The 21,615-nt window shown below is 48.7% G+C and overlaps 1 protein-coding gene across 1 annotated transcript; it reads left to right on the top strand.

The window, feature by feature from the left end:
- The first annotated feature begins 1,355 nt into the window (after positions 1-1,355).
- GUSB (glucuronidase beta) lies at positions 1,356-21,449 on the top strand. Its single transcript, XM_063146386.1, has 12 exons — positions 1,356-1,627; positions 4,014-4,202; positions 6,610-6,791; positions 7,933-8,075; positions 10,299-10,486; positions 10,908-11,060; positions 11,248-11,426; positions 12,886-13,026; positions 14,235-14,325; positions 15,802-15,978; positions 18,774-18,909; positions 20,576-21,449. Exons 1-12 carry the CDS (start codon positions 1,403-1,405, stop codon positions 20,728-20,730), a joined length of 1,959 nt encoding a protein of 652 aa, XP_063002456.1. The 5' UTR covers positions 1,356-1,402; the 3' UTR covers positions 20,731-21,449.
- Positions 21,450-21,615: the final 166 nt, after the last annotated feature.

The following is a 21,615-nucleotide window of genomic DNA, read 5'->3' as shown; positions in this document are numbered from 1 at the left end:
CAGAAAGAACAGAAAAGAAAAATGCAGCACAACCATCTCTCTTTTTCTGGCTTCAGAGTAGAGGGACCCTAAAGGCCTTACGTTCCTCGTTGGTTGCAAAGAGCTTTGAAAAGGCTTCTTCTGTTTTACTTATCTTTTAAAAGTGTTATCCCACACCACAGCTGAAACAAAACAAGAACCGCTCCTGGAGCGGCTTAAAATCAGTCGGTGAAATGAGAGCTGTAGGGTTGCAATCTAAAAAGTCACAACACACAAGGAAAAGGGGATGAGGAGGGAAGAGGAAAAAATGAAGTAGACGTTCAGCGGGGCTGGTGGAAAGGATGCCCCTGCTTCCCCTCCCCCCTCCCTGCGGTGGAGGGACAGGGCAGCGCAACGGGTGCAAAGCCGTTGTATACTTTGTATACAACGGCTATATACTTGTATACTTTGTATACAAGTATAAATTTTGTATACTTGTTTTTATCTCAGTCCGCCCCGCACACTCAGGTCCTGCCCTGAATAACGGGCTCAAGTTAAAGGAAACCAGATTCCAGTTGGACATCAGGAAAAACTTCCTGACTGTTAGAGCAGTACGACAATGGAATCAGTTACCTAGGGAGGTGGTGGGCTCTCCCAGACTAGAGGCAGCTGGACAGCCATCTGTCAGGGATACTTTAGGGTGGATTCCTGCATTGAGCAGGGGGTTGGACTTGATGGCCTTGTAGGCCCCCTTCCAACTCTGCTATTCTATGATTCTATGATTCCTTTTGGGGAGAACTTACTTCAGTCAGCCAAAATTAGGCTGACATCAGTTTCCCAGAGGACCTTTTCTTCTGTCGCCCCCGGATTATGGAACGGCCTGCCGGAGGAAATTCACAATATTAACCCTCTCTGTGATTTTAAGGCAGCTTTGAAGACTAGCCTTTTCAGGCAGGCCTTCCCAGATCAATGTAAAATCAAGAATTTTTAAGATGTGTTGATTCCTGTACTAATGTTTTTCCCTGCCTCAATCCAAAGGGAGAGGCAGGTAAGAAATAAAGTATTATTATTATTATTATTATTATTATTATTATTATTATTATTATTATTATTATTATTATCTCAATTTTAGAATTTCTGTAAACCGCCCAGAGAGCTCTGGCTATGGGGGCAGTATATAAGTGTAATAAATAAATAAATAAATGAATGAATGAATTTAAAGCACCCTGTCTATTTCATGCTCTGTGTGTCAATTTCATCAATGGCATTGCCCTCAAGGAAGATGGCCACTGCTGCCTTCACACACACACACAGAGAGAGGGGTGTGTGTGTGTCACATGACTCTGCCAGGAAGCCTGGGACTGGCTGCAGACGCTTCAGCTGCGCAAAGGCTCAGCTGACCGCCCCTCCAGTTCCAGGGAGCCCAAGTGAGTGGCACATCAGCATGGCTGCGCTGCTCTGTGCCCTCTGCCTGGTCCTGGCTACCAGTCTCGTGCCCTGCAGGGCAGGCCACTCGGCTCGTGCCCTGCAGGAAGGGATGCTCTACCCCCGGGAATCGCCCTCCAGGGAGCTGAAGGAGCTCAGCGGCATCTGGAGCTTCAGGGCAGACTGGTCCCAGCAAAGGGACGCGGGCTTTGCTGAGCAGTGGTACAAGCAGCCACTCCGCCAGGTGAGAGCCCTCCTTCAGGAAAGGCGTATTTGCGCAGAAATAAAAAGCCCAAGTCTGCAGGACAGCCTTTCAGGTGGGTCGGACTGCAATCCCCATCATTCCCAGTGGCTGGGGATGCTGGGAGCTGCAATCCAGCACCTCTGGAGGATGCAGAATTGGAGACAGCTTCCAGCAGCTCTCTCTCTCTCTCTCTCTCTGTGTCTCTGACTGTCTCTCTCTCTCACACACACACACACAGAGTCTTGTGGCACCTTAAAGATGAAAAATTTTATCACAGCGTCGCTTTCCCTGAACCGATACTTGCGTGGACTGACGCTGCTTCAGGACCGCCGGGTGTAAGAACTTTATTTGGTTTTGTTGAAAATGCCCCAAAGGTTTCGGGGCGCGGCTTCAATGCAATCGGTAAACCAAGGCGTCCCCCTCGCCGCAGGCTTACAATCTGAAAAGACACAGCACACATGGAAAAAGGGGTGAGGAGGGAAAAGGAATGAGCAAGCCGTCTTTCCGCAGGGCTGGTGAAACAGCCTCGCTTACCTCTCCCCACCATCTTTATACATCCATGTCAGCTTTAATAATATACACACATGCCTACTTTCATTTTGTCAGTTTGTCGCTTCTTCTTTTTGCAGTAACAAAGAGACTTGTGGCACCCTAAGGTCGAACAAATTAATCGCGCATAAACTTTCATGGACTACAGTCCACTTCAACGGAGAGTCCACAAAAGCTTCTGCCGGAATAAACAAATGCCTAGAGAAACAGCCTGGTTAGACTCTTTCAGGAAAAGCAACCAAGATCCTTGTGACATCTTTGATTTTCCTGAAAGAGAGACTAAGAAGTCTATTCCTTGAGGTGGGTGGGTACTTTTTTGTTTTAATCAATACAAAAAGGGGACATGGAAAGAAACTTTGTACTCTTTGGGTAATATTAAAAGTAAACAAGAGTTAAAAGTAAATGTCGTATAATGATTAACCGACCACATGTAAGAAAATGATTTTTTAAAATATATATATATGCAGAAAATGAACTAGGAAATGAACTACAGAAAAAGAATGCATTTTTGATCATTTCTTGAAGCAAGATAAAGTGAAAGCCCTTTCTTTTAGCAATGACGAGGCCTTTTGATCCGTTTCTACTTGAAAGTGAATCTGCTAACGAGGGTTACTTTCAATTGTTGTTTAGTAAGAACCTCAGAACAACTCTTATAAGATCAGGTGAAAGGTGCACCTACTCCAAAATTCCCAGATGCTTCTGGAAAGCCCCAGAGCACATCCTAAAAAAAATGCAACAGCGCTTTTCTGTTGTTTGCCCCCTGCCGTCTGGTACTCAAAGATACACTGCTTTTGATCATGGAGGTTCTACTTAAGTATCAGCCGTTGGTAGGTCTGTCCCCTCTGAATTTGCAAAACTGCTTTGCGATCTTTGAGGTGGCTAAACGTGATCAACGCCATCGCTCGCCCTTCGGCTGCTCTGGAAAGGGGAAGTTAGGCATGCCGGAAAATGGCAAGAGTGGGGAAAAAACGTCCAGTGCAAAGCTGTTGCAGACATTTGGCTTCCTCAATAATCAAAGAGGCAGCCTTGTGAGTCTGTGAGTCAGGAAACACGAGACGTTACCTTTGGTGGCCCCAGAATGCAAAATGGTTTAATTTTAATGAATTGGTTGGTTTTGATTAATTTTGATTAATTCCAACTAATTTTAATGGATTGGTTTTAAGTTGATTGGGTTTTAATGTAAAATTAATTGATTGAAAAGTTGATTGATTACAGGTTGTCATTTGATATTTTATTATAATATTGTTTGCTTTCTGGGAGCTTTTTTAGCTCAAGAACAGCATACACATGTTGAAAGAAAGAAAGAAAGGTATAGTATGAGCTTTCACCACCTGGGAATAGGTCTTTCAAACAGCAGTGTAATGCTGGACAATAAACAGTTAAAAACTTGAAGAACGCAGCAAGGAAACTGAGTCAAATCGACAACCTAGTTTGTATCTTTCCATGTTAGGGTCTTGCTTGATTCAAACCGTTAAGAAATGTAATTAGTGTACTGTGAAAGCAAGTTAGCTTTCCGCAGTGATGTGGCAAAAGCATTATCAGTCAGTTCGTGGAAAATAGCTGCTGCGTTTTAGTCTCCTCCACTAGCTGCTCGATAAAATTGCCATGTCTTTAACCTGGCTGTGCTCCTGTGCCTTTTACAAGTAGCCTGACCCACAGCCCTTTACAGGTAAAGTTTACCTGGTCACCTTCTCTCCCCGCTAGGAAAAGCTTTGCTCGCATACTCTGTGCGTTCAAGGCAGAGGAGCACAGCCAGGAAAAAAAGTTGGCAACCCAAGAGTAATGTTTGCAAAAGCTGAACTGCTCGCCCCTAACGTGCTCTTTCGATTCCTTTCAGTCCGGGCCGGTGATGGACATGCCGGTCCCCGCCAGCTTCAATGAGATCACACAAGATCCGCGTTTGCGAGGTTACGTGGGCTGGGTTTGGTACGAGAAGGAGGTGTTGCCGCCCGGCCGCTGGCTCCGGAAAGAGGACGGGACTCGTGTCGTGCTCCGCATGGGCAGCGTGCACTATTATGCCATCGTGGTGAGTAGAGGAGGGCAGCTTCGGGATGCACTTCTCTCCGCAGAGGTTCAGGGGCCCAGGGCAAAGCATTTCTTGCATTTAATTATCAAATTTGCAGATGACACAAAATTGGGTGGGATAGCTAATACCCTGGAAGACAGAAACAAACTTCAAAGTGACCTTGATAGGCTGGAGCGCTGGGCCGAAAACAACAGGATGAAATTTAATAGGGATAAATGCCACGTTCTACATTTAGGAAAAAGAAACCAAAGGCACAGTTACAAGATGGGGGATACTTGGCTCAGCAAGACTACGAATGAGAAGGATCTTGGAATTGTTGTAGATTGCAAGCTGAATATGAGCCAACAGTGAGATAGGGCTGCAAGTAAGGCCAATGCTATTTTGGGCTGCATTCATAGAAGTAGAGCTTCCAAATCGCGGGAGGTACTGGTTCCTCTCTATTCGGCCCTGGTTAGGCCTCATGTAGAGTATTGCATCCAGTTCTGGGCTCCACAATTCAAGAAGGATGCAGACAAGCTGGAGCGTGTTCAGAGGAGGGCAACCAGGATGATCATGGGTCTGGAAACAAAGCAGAGAGACTGAAAGAACTGGGCATGTTTAGCCTGGAGAGAAGATGGAGGGGAGACATGATAGCACTCTTCAAATATTTGAAAGGTTGTCACACAGAGGAGGGCCAGGATCTCTTCTCGATCCTCCCAGAGTGCAGGACACGGAATAACGGGCTGAAGTGACAGGAAGCCAGATTCCAGCTGGACATCAGGAAAAACTTCCTGACTGTTCGAGCAGTACGACAATGGAACCAGTGACCTAAGGAGGTTGTGGGCTCTCCCACACTAGAGGCATTCAAAAGGCAGCTGGACAATCATCTGTCGGGGATGCTTTAGGGTGGATTCCTGCATTGAGCAGGGGGTTGGACTCCATGGCCTGATAGGCCCCTTCCAACTCTACCATTCCATGACTCAGGCCGGATTCACTCTTGCGTGGACACTGCAGAAAAGCAATTTGCTGGGCGAGCGGCAGCGAAACACGTGAATTTGGGCGGGTTAAAAGGCATGATTTGAAGCCGTAAACCGGGGACAGAATCTCTTTCAGTCCAAGAACTGGATTTTATTTCAGAGAAGCTGTCGGGAGTGGGGCAGGGGGGCTGGGGGGGGGCGCATCCCAGTGGCGGTGGAGACAACATATCAAAAATACCAGCGTATTGCAGCTTCAGGCACTTCCTGCCTGCATCTGAGCCCTAGGAGAGCCATTTAAAAATTCCTCAAGGGGTTAGATCAGCGATATACAGCTCTCATTCACAGAGCACGTCATCACGTAGCCTTCGCTCAGCTGCTCAGGGTTTTCCACTCTGTGAAGCGGCTCCGCCCATTGTCCCTTGCTGTCCCTTATTCCTGGAACGCCTTCCCAGAACAAAAGCGAGGAACATGCTCTACAGAGTACAAAAGAAGTGAGGAGGGAGGTAGACTACTCTGAGATGGGAAATAGGTCCCATCCATTAGCCCTGCTGAAAAACTATTCGTTGTTGTTTTTTCCTTCTCCCTCCGCATCTCCTCTTCCTTTCATGTCATGCCTGTTTTGATTGCCAGCTTGCAGGCAGGGGCTGCCTCGTTTTTACTGACTGTATGTAAGCCACGAAGCAGTGGGATAAATATGCTTTAAATAAACAAAACACACTCAGCGTACAGGAATAGTGTTTGATAGCCATTGATGGCCTTGTCCTCCGCCTCCTGCACAAATTACCTAACCCCCTTTGAAAGCCATCTACGTCCATTGTCCATCACCATAAAGGAGCAGTCTTATTATCACTGATGGCTAAACAGAACTCCCATATTCAGAGGCAGTGTACCACTGAGTTCCAGATGCTGGTAGCCACAGAAGATGGCGGGGTGGGGGTTGCCTTCACAGCCTGCCAGCAGCCCCCCAATTTTGGACTGTGGGGAATTTATTTATTTCAAGCATTTTTGTCCCGCGCCTCAACCCAAAAGGCTCCCTGAGCGGCTGAAATGCAGTCAGTAAAACAAGCCATCTAAACGGTCAAGGAAAATCCGTTGGGGCGGGAAGAGGAAAAAGCAAGTCGTCTTTGCTGGACTAGACGTACTGATCCCACAGGGCCCTTGTCCCGTTCTTTGGAGCCAGGCTGGCCTCTTTCGAGAGCCTGCCAGGCTGCTAGCTGCAAAACCACCCTCTGGCCACTTGTGACGGTGGCGCTGTTGAGCAGCAAGAGAACTGGACCAGCAGTGCCCTCCGCTGAGAATCTGCCCCGTTTGCACAGAGAGTAAGGAGCTGTTGGAATGCCCTGTGTTTGAGACCTGCCAGAGGGTCTCAAACACAGATACCCCTGCCAGATACCCCATGGTATCTTATCCCCCCCCCCAACAAAGGACTCTGATTTTTTCCCCCGTTGCAGTGGGTCAACGGAGTGCAGGTGACGGAGCACGAGGGCGGACACCTCCCCTTCGAAGCGGAGATCAGCCGCCTCCTCCAAGACGCCCCAGGCAAACCCTGCCGCATCACCATCGTGGTCAATAACACCCTGTCACCCCACACGCTGCCTCCGGGGACCATTCAGTATATGGACGACGACTCCATGTGAGTTCAAGGCGGCCCTGGGAGGGGCACGGCGGGTCTGTGACTGTCAATCCATCAGCCTTTAGCCAGTGGAAGCTGGTGGATCCGATGTCCGTGGGGCGGTGAATCTGCTCCGGGTTTCAATCCGAACTTTAAAGGCGCTCTCCAAGGTGTGGACCACTCACCTACCATGTTGTGGTCCCCTGGTATGGGAAAGGCTTTCTGTTACTTTAAATCACCCATGATCTTGTCGCGGGATTGGAGTTGTTCATTTGTTTTAGAAAGAGCTCAACTGATTATTTGCAGCCACCGCAGCAAATCGAATTTCGCCCTTCAGATTTTGCATTCAAGTTATTTATTTATTTATTATTTATTTATTACATTTATATACCACCCTACAGCTGAAGCTCTCTGGGTGGTTCACAAAAGTTAAAACGGTCAACGTTAAAAAGTATACAAAATTTAAAAACCATCAGAAACATTTATTTATTTCACAGATGCATATACCGTATTTCTTCGATTCTACGACGCACTTTTCCCCCCATATAAACATCGATAAAAACGGGGTGCGTCTTACAATCGATGGCGTCTTAGAATCGAAGCAATACGGTACCACCTACCGTATTTTAAAAAATATCACTAAGCAGTTTACAGAGAAAGATGGAAAGACACGGAAGTAGCATCAGAATAATACATAAACATTTAAATTCATCCAGACATTTAAAGCGTTCCGGCTTTGAATGTGACATTTTACCGTTGGGTTTAGCCATGTTGGCGTTTCTCAATGGTCTCCCGTTTTTATTTTATTTTTTGCAGTGATGTTTTGAACACACACTCCTGCTCTTAAGGGCAGGCGAGCGAAGTTAAACCCAACCGGTTTTAGGAAGAGGTGGGTTTAATGCAGCTGTCCCCCAATGTGGCATTCTCAAGATGTTTGGGATTATAACTCCCAGGATTTCTGGCCTTTGGTCATGTTTGGGGCTGATGGGTGTTAGAGTCCAAAAGATCTAGGGAAGGTGGATTTAATAGATGCGAAGGAGATCACGGGGGAGCAAATCCGATGGGGTGATGGCCTGGGTATTCTTAGGAGAACTTCTAAGTTCAGGATTTCCATCTTTGTCCCAAGTCCTGTTACCTGCTTTTCTTTTCTGCTTTGGCACAGGTATCCGAAGGGCTACTTTGTCCAAAACACGAGGTTTGACTTCTTCAACTACGCCGGGATCCACCGCCCCGTCCTGCTCTACACGACCCCGCCGGCTTACATCGATGACATCACGGTGACCACGGGCGTGGACGGAAACGTCGGTAGGTGACAGAGGAGCAAAAGCGGGCGGGTGTTCAGGGCTCCTTCAGGGAGCTGGACTCCCTTGTGCGCTTTTCACACGTCTTCGCACAAGACGACCGCGGGGCTAGAGAAGACGCAGAAAAGAGCAACCTATAGGATCAAGTGGCTTCAGCAACAACGTATTTATGTTATTTAAAATAAAATCAGCTTCTTTTCAGGGCAGGAGCCTTCCACAGGTGGCATGCAAGGAAAAAAAAAACCCATAGAATAAAAACCGATAGTCATAAAACGAAACAAAATGTTTAAAAACAAGGAACGCCCACAAAAGTGGCCTAGACAGTATTAAAAACGTAAAAATGGAATTGCAGCTACAAACCAGAACAGCCCAGGAAAGCCTAAATCAGGGGAAAGCCAGAGTAAAAGCCCTTTCAAAACAGCATCCGCAAGAATAAAAGATGGTGCCCTAAAATTAATTCAAAAATGGTACTGGACACCCAAGTATGTCCAATGGTCTCCCAAGGCAGCTCCACGTACAGTGCACTGCAGTAGTCCAGCCAGGCCGTTACAGGGAGCAGACAACTCCCCTGATAAAACAGCTCCACTGGCTTCCGGTCCGTTTCCAGGCACAATTCAAAGTGCTGGTTATGACCTATAAAGCCCTATATGGTTCGGGTCCAGGTTATCTGAAAGAACGTATCCTCCCTTATTTATTTATTTATTTATTTTATTACATTTATATACCGCCCCACAGCCGAAGCTCTCTGGGCGGTTTACAACAATTAAAAGTATACAATTTTTTAAAAAAAAACAAAAACATAAAAACAGTATAAAAACAACAGTATCCATTTAAAAACAGCAATTCTGGGGTCCATTAAAAACAAACTTAACGTTGTTAAATACTGTTAAAATGCCTGGGAGAAGAGAAAAGTTTTGACCTGGCGCCGAAAAGATAACAACGTTGGTGCCAGGCGAGCCTCGTCAGGGAGATCATTCCACAGTCGGGGGGCCACCACCGAAAAGGCCCTCTCCCTTGTTGCCATCCTCCGAGCTTCCCTCGGAGTAGACACTCGGAGGAGGACCTTAGATGTTGAGTGCAATGTATGGGCAGGTTCATGTCGGGAGAGGCGTTCCATCAGGTATTGCGGTCCCAAGCCAAGTAGGGCTTTATAGGTTAAAACCAGCACCTTGAATTGGGCTCGGAAACATATAGGCGGCCAATGCAAGCGGGCCAGAATCGGTGTTATATGCTCAAACCTCCCTGTTCCAGCTATCAATCTGGCCGCCGCATTTTGCACAAGCTGCAGCTTCCGGACCGTCTTCAAAGGCTGCCCCATGTAGAGGGCATTGCAGTAGTCTAATTCGGAGGTTACCAGAGTATGGACGACTGAAGCTAGGTTATCCCTGTCCAGATAGGGGCATAGCTGGGCCACCAACCGGAGTTGGTAGAAAGCACTCCGTGCCCCAGATGATTCTAGGAGAACCCCCAAGCTACGAACCTGCCCCTTCAGGGGGAGTGCAACCCCATCCAGAACCGGTTCACCCTGCCCGTGCTTTGAGATCGTCTGGAGACGCCCTTCTTTCAGTCCCGCCATCTTCACAGGCGCGCTTGGTGGGAACGCGGGACAGGGCCTTCTCGGTGGCTGCTCCAGAGCTCTGGAACTCTCTTCCCTGGCTCCGTTTTTGATGGGCTTTCGGAAGCAGGCAAAAACTTGATTGTTCCAGCAGGCCTTTGGAAAGTAATTTGGTCCTCCATCTACGTTAACGACTTATAATTTTGTCGTGTATTTTAAACGTGTTTTGTTTGTTTTTACATTTCTTTTCCTAGGTTTTACAATGTATGTTTTAAACTTTGTAAGACCGCCTCTAGGCCCAGTATTGGGCAAAAGGCAGGATACAAATAAATATAATAATAATAATATAATATGAGGAAGCGTTACGGTGTCTGGGATTCTTCAGCGTAGAGAAAAGGTGATCGAAGGGAGACACGCTCGAGGGGCATAAAGTTACGTTTGGCGTGGAGGAAGGAGAGAGGGAGACATTCTCCTCCCACGCTCCTAATACTAGGGGTCATCCCGTAAAGCTGACTCGAGGACAGATCAGAGAAAGGAATTCTTCACCCAGTGCAGCGTTGAGCTGCGGAATTCGCTGCCGCGCAATGTCATAATAGTGGCCCAACTGGCGTGACTTGAATTCCTCGCTCCGCTGCTTTAGCCGCCACACTCGCCCTGCTTCCTTCGGGACAGGTTTGATCCGGTATCTGGTCTCGATCCGTGGAAGCGCTCACTACTCTCTGAACCTGACCCTGCACGACGCAGACGGCGTGACGGTGGCGACGGGAGACGGGCCGGACGGCCAACTAAAAGTCCCGAATCCCATTCTTTGGTGGCCGTACCTGATGCACGAACGGCCCGGGTATCTTTACTCCTTAAAGGTAACTTACGTTTATTTGGTCCCAATCCGGAAACCACCACACACACACCCAAAAAACCTCCATAGCACCTCTGTCCAACCTCCAAAGGCAACCTGAAGTCCTTCTGTTTTGAGTTCACAGACACGGACTCGCAGAGATAGGAAGTTGGCTAGGGTGGAGTTATACTCCAGTTAATGAGGACCAGAAACTTACTTTATTACTTACTCAATTTGACTCGCTTCCCTGGCAAGGTATTTATATTGCTGTTTCAATCGGATGGGAAACTGACCGGCAGTCGGGGAAAGGGGGTGGAGCTAAGGGAGTGGGCGAGGCCAAGTAGGCAACCCCAGGGAGAATGATCCGGAACCCCAGGTGGGCCAGATTCTGGTTCTGCACCCTGGCCCATGCTCTCGAGAGGGTTGCGTTGTCTTTCCGTGCGCAGGTCACGCTCTCTGCCACGGTGGATGGCAGGGTCTCCGAAGATAGCTACACGCAGCCGGTCGGCATCCGGACCATCCGCGTCGTCGACACCCAGTTCCTCATCAACGGGAAGCCCTTCTACTTCCATGGCGTCAACAAACACGAAGACAGTGACGTGAGTGAGGCTGAGGACGGCTGGGCGGGAGCCTGCCCTGGGTGCAGCCACAAAGCGCCAGGAACCGTTGCACTCCTGTCCTGCTGGTCGGCTCCTCACAGCTAGCTGGTCGGCCACTGTGTGAACAGAGTGCTGGACTAGAAGGACCCTTGGTCAGGCCTACCATGGCTCTTATGTTTTCCTACAGATCCGCGGCAAAGGTCTGGACTGGCCCCTGGTCCTGAAGGATTTCAACCTCCTGCGCTGGCTGGGCGCCAACTCCTTCCGCACCAGCCATTACCCCTACGCCGAGGAGATCATGGAGCTGTGCGACGCCTACGGCATCGTGGTCATTGATGAGTGCCCGGCCGTGGGCATGAAAGACAGGTGGGTGATCGGTACTCTCCCTGAGCTCCCGAGATTGCAACGTACTGTCGTGTACTAAGGACGGGAGCAGCCGCGTGTTCAAAACCAAGCGAGGCTGAAGCCCCAAGGTAGCATCCTAATGCGAATTACTCCAACTGAGGAGCCAGCTCTGAGGTTGAGGTTTTATAGGGCCTGGCGAGCCAGGATTGGCTCTCAGGAGCCACATTCTAGTAGTGGGCAAGGCCAAAAATACCAGCCTCTCTCTCTCTATAAAATGCTAAGGTGATGCGTGGCAATGCATGGCACGGAACTTTGTACGCCGGAGGTTCTGAGCTGCAAGAAGAACTTTGTATGCCGGAGGTTCTGAGCTGCGAGAAGAACTTTGTACGCCGGAGGTTGTGAGCTGCGAGAAGAACTTTGTATGCCGGAGGTTCTGAGCTGTGAGAAGAACTTTGTACGCCGGAGGTTCTGAGCTGTGAGAAGAACTTTGTGCACTGGAGGTTCTGAGCTATGAGAAGAACTTTGTGTTGCTAAGCAACAGGATATATAAACACATGTGGGAGCGGGGGAAATGGCTGGGAGGGAGCAAGGGGAGTGGCTAGGAGGGGAGGAGCCCAGAGAGGAAGCAGAGCAGCTCGCTGGCAGACACAGAGGTCTCAGGTAAGTCCCGCAGGTCGGCGGGCAGGGGAGCCAGGGGAAGCAGCTGCGGGCAGAGTCGAATGGACTCTTGCCCAGCTTTGCACCTGGATCTTCCAAGCGCCTGTGGAAGAAGCTGGAAAAGTATGATAGCGAGCCATAAAATACCAGTGCGCAGATCAGCTGCATGAGTCTAGCTACTTATTGCTTAAAGCTCACACTGCCAATAACGAAAACTTAGTAGAGACTTTTAGAATGAGGGGAAAACTGCACAAAAGGTGAGAAACCACGAAAGGATCATTGCAGGGCGGGGAGAGAAGGGGATGAGGGAAACCCTAGAAAACTGGTCCGTTTCCCACCCACCCCTGCCCCCAAGGTAGGGTTTTGTAGGTGGGTCATGGTTTTGAAGAGGTCGAAGTCGACTGGTTTACAGGGGGGAAAGAGAAGGCCAGAGGGAGATAGGAAGTTGGCTAGGGTGGAGTTATACTCCAGTTAATGAGGACCAGAAACTTACTTTATTGCTTACTCAATTTTACTCGCTTCCCTGGCAAGGTATTTCTATCGCTGTTTCAATCTGGCTGGGAAACTGACCGGCAGTCGGGGAAAGGGGGTGTAGCTAAGGGAAGGGGGCGAGGCCAAGTAGGCAACCCCAGGGAGAATGATCCGGAACCCCAGGTGGGCCAGATTCTGGTTCTGCACCCTGGCCCATGCTCTCGAGAGGGTTGCGTTGTCTTTCTGTGCGCCGGTCACGCTCTCTGCCACGGTGGATGGCGGGGTCTCCGAAGACAGCTACACCCGGCCCATCCGCGTCATCAGCACCTCATTTTGCTCTTCTCCTTTTCAGCAAGAATTTCGGGAACAAATCTCTCCAGCACCACCTCGTCGTAATGGAGGAGCTGATCCGTCGCGACAAAAACCGGCCCTCGGTGGTGATGTGGTCGGTCGCCAACGAGCCGGCCTCGGATCTGCGCCCAGCCGGTTACTACTTCAAGCGAGTATCTGCCGTGCGCAGAAAGGACAGGCCACACGGCGATCTTTTATACCCTTGAACTATGGCCGTATCTACATCTTCCCCACCCCCCGTAAATGTAAACTATAATGGCTCTAAGCTGGCTGCCATAAGGCGGTCTAGCCTCTTCAAAGACCCTTCCTCATAAAGCGACACGCTGGTTTTCGGATTTGCTGGTTTCTGCAAAAATGTCCAGCTGTTCTGAGGTTTCACCCGTAGCCCAATTCGTGTCTGTCCTTCCTATAGGATCAAAATCCAAACGTTGGTTCTGAAAACTAAGGGTGCGCACGGACCCCCCAATCCGCTTCGTGGCCCGATCCTCTTCGCGCCGCTCCGCCCGTCTCCCACTCCGTGGAGCGAGATCTGGCTTCGCCGCTGTCGCTACATGGACAGTGGCAGCGGCGCCGGCGCAAGATACCCCCCCCCGCCCCCTTACCTGCATCCATCACGGGCTTCAATTGAGGCCCCGGTTGAAGCCAGAAGAGGCCTTCACTTCCGCCTTCAACCGGGGCCTCAATTGAAGCCCGCGACAGAGGCAGGTAAGCGTCCCTCCTCCCTGCTCCCTTACCTGGCGCTGGCACCACCACCACCGCATGAATGGCGGCACCGGCAGCGCCAGATGAGTCTCCCTCCCCCCCCCACTTACCTGCATGCGAAGCTCCGGATTGAGGCGATCCGCTTCGCCTCGATCCACAGTCCCCCTGACTCTCTTCGCCTCCGCCTTTTCCGGAGGCGAATTAGGCCGCTTCGCTCCTGCTTCTCTGAACCGAAGAGAAGCGGAGCACATCCCTACTGAAAACAGCCTTTTCTGCTTGGCCCCTTTGGTAAACCTGATCGTTGCCTTAAAAAGCGTTTTTTTTTTTAGGTTTCCACCCCGCTTCTTTTGGGTCTGGGGTCGTGACGCAGGGTGGGGTTTCGCGTTCGGTGCCGTTCTGTTCGGGTGACAGGGCCTGAGCTGAGTCAGAAGACGCAGGGAAAAGAGATGCTTCTGCCCCCCCCCATTACCAACAGGTTGCAATCCCAGCTTGTCAGTCTTTTGGGGAACCCCCCAAATGTTACCCCCCCCGTATCCCCTGCGGGGCAATTCCCCGTCTGTTTTATACAGGGTGGAAGAGAAGAGAGGAAAATACTTGGGGGGACTTCGTTTGACCTTGCGAGAAGCGGTCTTGATTCTTACTCTTTACCTGCAGGACGGTGATTGGCCACACCAAATCCGTGGACCCCACCCGGCCCGTCACCTATGTCTCTAATGCGAATTACGCACGAGATCAAGGGGTGAGCCCAGTTTGTCTCTTTCGCCCACCCCTTTCTCCACCCCACCGCCGCTGCCTCCCTGCTCAGACGGCTACGAGGAGCTGAGACAAGCCGCTTCCATGCCGGGGGTCCAAAGCGATCACTTGCCGGAGGCTTTTGAAATTAGTCCAAATGCTGCCCATGCCTGCTTTGAGGCTTTTCCAGCGAGTTAATGGGCGGAAGAACCTTTGCTTATTTGCTACCCAAAAAAGGCAATTCCTACCTGGCTCCCTTCTCCATGGCCAGATCTACACGTCGTTGCGAAGGCGCTTCTGTGCGCCTTTTTTAAAGACGTAACCTAAAAGAAGCGCCTCTTTCTTTACTGTGTGTACTGTGAGCGAGGCAGAGCCGCCTGCGGAAGAATCTCTACCCATTTAAAGACGCTGCTCTGGCCGCTTCCCCCTCGCGTGTTCTTCCGTTCGAATAATCCCCCCTCCCACCCCGCGGCTCTTCTGGCGCGTCCCGGCGGCGGCGGCTCCTCCTGCAAAACACTTTTCTCCCTCGGTGTGTTTGTATTTGCGTTTGCGTGCGCGTGGCGGACGAGTTCAGCTCCTGCCTCTCGCTCTCCCCCGTGGTGTCATCTCCCCGGGATTCTCTTCGGTGTGTGCTCGCGCACGCAAATGCAAATACAAACACACCGAGGGAGAAAAGTGTTTTGCAGGAGGAGCCGCCGGGTGGGAGGGGGGATTATTCGAATGGAAGAACACGCGAGGGGGAAGCGGCCCGAGCAGCGTCTTTGAATGGGGTAGCTTCTTTTAGGTACGTCTTTTAAAAAGGCGCACGGAAGCGCCTTCGCAACAACGTGTAGATCTGTCCCATATCCCAATATTTTCAGAAATCACCCAGTTTCTTTGCAAGGGGATTGGGGCCAGCATGACGTGTATAGGGCAAGAGCGCCCCCTGGAGTTGTGCCTTGCTGTCATCATCACCATCCTCTATTTTCTTTCTTACCCACCTCTCCCTTTGGATCGAGGCGGGGGACAACAGGAATACAACGATACGATATAAATCCAATGCATCAAACGAATTGAAAGAGCGTGCAAGACCAATACAATATTAAAATAACAGTCAGGGCATCTTGAAACTCTTGAGTTTAAAATTCATCTGGGTAGGCCTGCCGGAAGAGACCAGTCTTTATAGCTATTTTAAACTCGGAAAGAGCGTTAAGTTGACGTATCTCCTCCGGCAGGCCATTCCGCAGCCTGGGGGCAGCAGAAGAAAAGGCCCTGCCTTGTTCTACTTCCTCTCGCTCCGGCCCAGACAACAGCGGGAAGGAGGAGGAGGAGGAGGAGATACCGCAGCCTCACTGGCTCTCAAACAAGCAAGGGGTAGAAATGAGGAACAAGAAACCATGAGGGTGTCTAGCCAAGGTTCCTCCAAATCCTGGAGTCAGCTCTGATTTGATTCATTCTTGCCCTTTTCCACACACTCCTGAACTAACCCGAGACTCCCATTTAGGCACCTTATGTGGACGTCATCTGCGTGAACAGCTACTTCTCCTGGTACCACGACCCGGGACACCTAGAAGTGATCCGGCTGCAGCTCAGCACGCGCTTGGACAACTGGTACGACACTCACCGGAAACCCATCATCCAAAGTGAATACGGAGCGGACACCATCGCTGGCTTCCATGCTGTGAGTCCAGCTGACTTTCGGGGGGCAGAGCGGGTTTAATCGCTTGCAGGTCATTCCAAATCTGTTTGCGCAGACGAAAGGCAGGTGGATTTTTCTGGATTGAGCAGTGAGGCTTCCTAATGCCAGCAGCAGCAAGGCACGGATTTTGTTGAAGACGTTCCATCTGTGTTTCCTGGCTTGTCAGAGGCAGCTAGACAACCATCTGTCAGGGATGCTTTAGGGCGGATTCCTGCATTGAGCAGGGGGTTGGACTTGATGGCCTTTAGGTCCCTTCCAACTCTGCTATTCTATGATCTGCTCCTTGACCAGGATTTCGTTCTAATTGGGCTCGTTTACACTAGCATTTTAGGGATAACTCAAACGAGGGGTGCCCACATTTTGTGAAATCTGTCCCGTGTGCGTTTCACAGACCATGCGGCGGCGTTTGCTCCGGTGTCCGTTTGCAGACAGATCCGGTTTTTAAAAAAATCGTTATGTGGAAAAATACCTACACAATTCCATAAGAGAGCTTGCAACAATTTGTGTGATTTACATTTGTACGTAACAATTTAGCGTACTGCCCGCTTTCCAGTCAACTTTTCCCCACGAATATTTTCCAGGGTCAGCAGGAACTTGCATGTTTTCCTTTGAATAAATAGGTGTAAATTTCGGGAAAGTAAGAAAATATATCTGAAAGTCCACGGGCTCCATGCAGCCTGAGAAATCTGGTCCACAGCGGATTCTGCAGGTTGGATTCTTAGAGTGCAAACTCATTTTACACTTCATCTTAGCCAAAAGGTACAGTTCTGGTCACTACACCTAAAAAAGGATATTATAGAGCTGGAAAAAGTGCAGAAAGGGGCAACTAAAATGATTAAGGGGATGGAGCGTCTCCCCATGAGGGAAGGTTACATCAACTGGGATTGTTTAGCTTGGAGAAGAGGAAGCCAGATTCCAGCTGGACATCAGGAAAAACTTCCTGACGGTTAGAGCAGTACGACAATAGAATCAGTTGCCTGGTGAGGTTGTGGGCTCTCCCACACTAGAGGCCTTCAAGAGGCAGCTGGACAACCATCTGTCAGGGATGCTTTAGGGTGGATTCCTGCATTGAGCAGGGGGTTGGACTCGATGGCCTTGTAGGCCCCTTCCAACTCTGCTATTCTATGATTCTATGAAGCTAAGGGGAGACATGATAGAGGTGTACAAAATAATGCATGGTGTGGATAATGTGGATAGGGAGTCATTTTTCTCCCTCTCTCAACTAGAACCCGGGGTCATCTCATGAAGCTGATTGGTGGGAGATTCAGGGCTGATAAAAGGAAGAACTTCTTCACACAGCACATAGTTAAATTATGGAACTCACTACCACAAGATGTAGTGATGGCCACCAATCTGAATGGCTTCAAAAGGGGGTTGGATAAATTCCTGGAGGCAAAGGCTATCCATGGCTACTAGCCCTGATGGTTGTGTGCTATCTCCCGTATTCGAGGCAGTAAGCCTGTGTGCACCAGTTGCTGGGGAACATGGGTGGGAGGGTGCTGTTGTACCATGTCCTGCTTGTTCGTCCTTGGCCGATAGCTGGTTGGCCACTGTGTGAACATAGTGCTGGACTAGATGGACCCTTGGTCTGATCCAGCATCAGGGCTCTTCTTATGTTCTTATGTAAAAGGCCAAATGCAAACTCATCTGACAACCATCTGTCAGGGATGCTGTAGGGTGGACTCCTGCATTGAGCAGGGGGTTGGACTCCATGGCCTTGTAGGCCCCTTCCAACTCTAACTATAATGAGTACCACCACAAGAGGGCAGTGTTTGCCTTCGTTAATAAGGATGTACAAAAATTTGGTTCATGTCCTCAGATCATGTGAACATTCGCAACTCTTGAATGCAAGACGAAGCCATGATTTCCCGAGCTTGCGTTTGAGTTCAAAAGTGTGCAAGTCCACACTTTCCGCTAAAATCCACATGTTCACATTTTAGCCTATGGGAGGAGGAAGGGGGCATTTTTTAAAATGCAAATTTTCCCCATCCCTGATAAAAAAATGCACCAATCGGGGCAAATTTTGCCCCGATTGGTAAAAAATTTTACCAATCGGGGCAAAATAAAGATACTTACATTGAGGAACACGAACGAGGCGAACCAAACCTTTGAGGAAGAATTCGAGGAAATCTCAACGAATTCAAAAATCACATGTTAGCTCACTCAGTAATACAAGCAGCGCCTTTCTGGATTAAACCAAGGTGTCTTCGTTTCGTTTTAATTTTTATTTTGAAAAATGAAATTCCTTACCCACTTTTCATTATAAAATAATCCCGGAGCCAGCTACAAGCAGTAAAACACCGTAAAAGGCTACAAGGTTAACAAAAACAAAACTATCATCAAAACTGGGGAGAACAGCAACTGATAAATAACATTATTATATAACCGTGTTCGCCTTCTGTTGACAAATTCAAGGCTTATGCGTAGCACAAATATAGAAATACAAATACAGACTGTTTTAGTTGTTCAGATGGTTTAATGAGCACGAGCTTTTGTGGATTACAACCCAGTTTTATGAGTTGCTGTAAGTGCCCTGCATGGGTTTCACACACTGAGTGCCTGTTTGCCCCGGAGACATTTTTGACTATATTTTGTATTTGTGTTTTTGGATTGATGGTTGTTTTATTATGTTCTTCATGGTTTTAATTTTTGTGAACCGCCCAGAGAGCTTCGGCTATTGGGCGGTATAAAAATGTAATAAATAAATAAATCTGGATTCCTTGTTCCTTTGCCTCTCCTTTAACCACTCCACCCCCACCCACCCCAAACGCCATTAGGATCCGCCTCTCATGTTCTCCGAGGAGTACCAGTCGGCTCTGCTGAAGGAATATCACGCCGTCTTAGACCAAAAGAGGAAGAAATACGTGATTGGAGAACTCATCTGGAATTTTGCTGATTTTATGACTGAACAAGGTATGGTTGAATTAGCTTAAAATTGCCCCGTGGTCCTGACAAAGGCTTATAGCAGCATTCAGAAAAATTAAGTATGTTCTCATTTCCAAGGGGTGTGTGTTAAATATACATTTAGTTGTCCCCGGTGGAATTTAAAAGTGCTTAACTTTCGGTGGATTGTTCCTTTGATTCTGGCTCAGGAAGCAAAAGTGTTGAACTTCCAAGAGACGCTCAGAATTCTCCCGTGAACTTGTCAGTCCAGTTCCCTTATCATTTGTAGCCGACGGCCATGACAATGTCATATGAACCATTAAAACATTATACAGTTCAACGGTTAAAACAAGTTAAAACTTTAAAACTAAACAAGACCGCAGATAGTTGCCTTGGTCTTAAATCAGTAGAGTGTACCCTTTATGATATTATCAGCCTTAGCTGGGATCAAGGTCTAGGTCCGCCACAAAAGCACTTCTTAGCTTCGATGCTGCTAAAGCGAATAGAGGCACCCTGTCCGCCAACAGGCACCTGATTTTAATATCCTCCGGGTGTCCTTCCATGAAGTTTTGAAAAGGGAGGATAAATTTAGCCCATGGCGATCTGTAAAGGCGACAGTGTAGGACACAGTGCACCACATAACATAGCCATTCACTTACAGGACAATTGCCTTATCTCCCCTTCAAGAATTCTGTAGGCATCACTTGAAATCTTAATTGCGTGAAGGCTCGCCTAACAGGAAAAAGGTTAATTCTTTAAGTTTTGTAGCCATCTTATGATCCAACTTAAACTTAGAATAATACCAGGTGGTCAGCTTGCAATTCTTCACATATTCGAGGTCCTCCTTAGTATCCTTACTGAATATTAAGTCACGAATTTGACGGCTGGATATATCATGTGGAATTGAGGCCAAGGGAGGTGAATAACTGAGCACTGGGCTGATCTATCAATTATAGGTCATAACCAGCACTTGGAATTGTGCCCGGAAACAGACTGGAATCCAGTGGAGCTGTTTTAACAGGGGAGTTCTCTGCTCCCTGTAACCAGCCCCGGTCAGCAATCTGGCTGCAGCTCTTTGAACCAGCTGGAGTTTCCGAACACTCTTCAAAGGCAGCCCCACGTAGAGCACGTTGCAGTAATCCAATCGGGATGTAACTAAGGCATGGATCACCGTGGCCTGGTCAGACATCTCTAGGAACGGGCACACTAGCTTTAACTGTGCAAATGCACTCCTGGCCACTGCCGAAACCTGGGCATCCGGGCTCAGGGCTGAATCCAGAAGTACACCCAAGCTGTGGACCTGTGTCTCCAGGGGGAGTGTAACCCCATCCAGCACAAGCTGAATCCCTATTCCTTGATCTGCCTTTCGACTGACCAGGAGCACCTCTGCCTTATCTGGATTGAGCTTCAATTTGTTCCCCCTCATCCAATCCATTCCTGCCAACAGAAACCGCTTCCTTGGAATTGGGTGGAAAGGAGTAGTAGAGTTGGGTGTCATCAGCGTACTGGTGGAACCGCACCCCACCACTCCGGATAACCTCTCCCAACGGTTTCATGTAGTAGCAGGATACTCAAAATTCTGTGGGTAACATTAAATCACAGCTCCTGAGCCCTTGGGCAGAACACACCCATGGCCTGCCGTATTTTGGTCACTGGTGTCCCTTCCTTGCTTTGTAACTTCCTTTCCCATTTGCAGGGACGACACGTGTTTTGGGTAACAAGAAAGGGATTTTCACCCGTCAACGACAACCCAAGGCGTCCGCCTTCGTCCTGAAGGAGAGATACTGGAAGCTGGCCAATGAATCCAGTTGCCTCACGCCCGCCAAGTACGATGACGTCTGTTTGCCCTGAGCTAAGATCTCCAAGCGTACTTCATCAGCTTAAAACCGCTGCAGAAGACGTCCAGGTTCAAGAGGTGCACTCCAAACACCGAGCCATTTTCTTGGATAAGTTGAGCGAGAATAAAATGAGATGCTGCCTTGAAATCAAGACCAGCAAAGACATCAGCGGGGGCTGTGGCAACTGGGCCACGAGCGACTCTTTGGCGTCCCTCAGATCCAAAGGAACATACATTCCATGGTTTAAAGCTGCATTTTGAAGAAAGGTTTTGCATATTGCGAATTTATATATGCATTTATATCTGGCCAAAGGGTGTGAGTTCGCCTTAACATGAACATCTCAATCATTTTAATTTGATCCAGCTGGGCTTGTCTGTTCTTATCATTAAAAAAAGACATAAATATATTGAATAACGGGAAAGAACTCCAGTCTCTGTCTTTATTGCATCGAAATCTGGCCACTTCGATGTACACACGGCGGTCCTCCTCCTGAATTCCGCATGTAAAACCTGGTACTTTTTGTATTAATGTTCAAAACGTTAAGCGTGAATTAAGATTAGAGCTCTGAGCATACTAAAAGTTCAGAGGCGGGGAGCATGGGGGGGGTGTTCAGAAGAGAAGCCAAACAGTGCAGTAGGTGACAAAAGACTCTGCACAGCCATCCACAGGTAATTTCTACATTTATTTTTATACCAAAAAAGTTATGTGCAACAAATAAACATTCTTACATTATTTACATGGTTTTGTTTAATTCCCCTGTTAGCAAAATTGGATTTCAGACCTCAGAACGCCACAGTCTTTTATGTCAAACGCAAAAATGGAATGATTCCGATTTGAGACGCCGACGGTCTGGAGTTCGAAGCACGCCAAAAAAATAATAATAATAATCGTCAGATCA

This window comes from Elgaria multicarinata, chromosome 22, assembly GCF_023053635.1.
Source record: "Elgaria multicarinata webbii isolate HBS135686 ecotype San Diego chromosome 22, rElgMul1.1.pri, whole genome shotgun sequence".
In the NCBI taxonomy this organism is placed as follows: domain Eukaryota; kingdom Metazoa; phylum Chordata; class Lepidosauria; order Squamata; family Anguidae; genus Elgaria; species Elgaria multicarinata.
This window is presented reverse-complemented; position numbering and strand designations above follow the sequence as displayed.

Bases quoted from the DNA above. Each gene is read 5' to 3' on its own strand.
- GUSB (XM_063146386.1), top strand. From the start codon at position 1,403: ATGGCTGCGCTGCTCTGTGCCCTCTGCCTGGTCCTGGCTACCAGTCTC. The intron at 4,203-6,609 runs GTGAGTAGAGGA...CCCCCGTTGCAG, and splicing joins TGCACTATTATGCCATCGTG to TGGGTCAACGGAGTGCAGGT. The intron at 14,326-15,801 runs GTGAGCCCAGTT...ACTCCCATTTAG, and splicing joins ATTACGCACGAGATCAAGGG to GCACCTTATGTGGACGTCAT.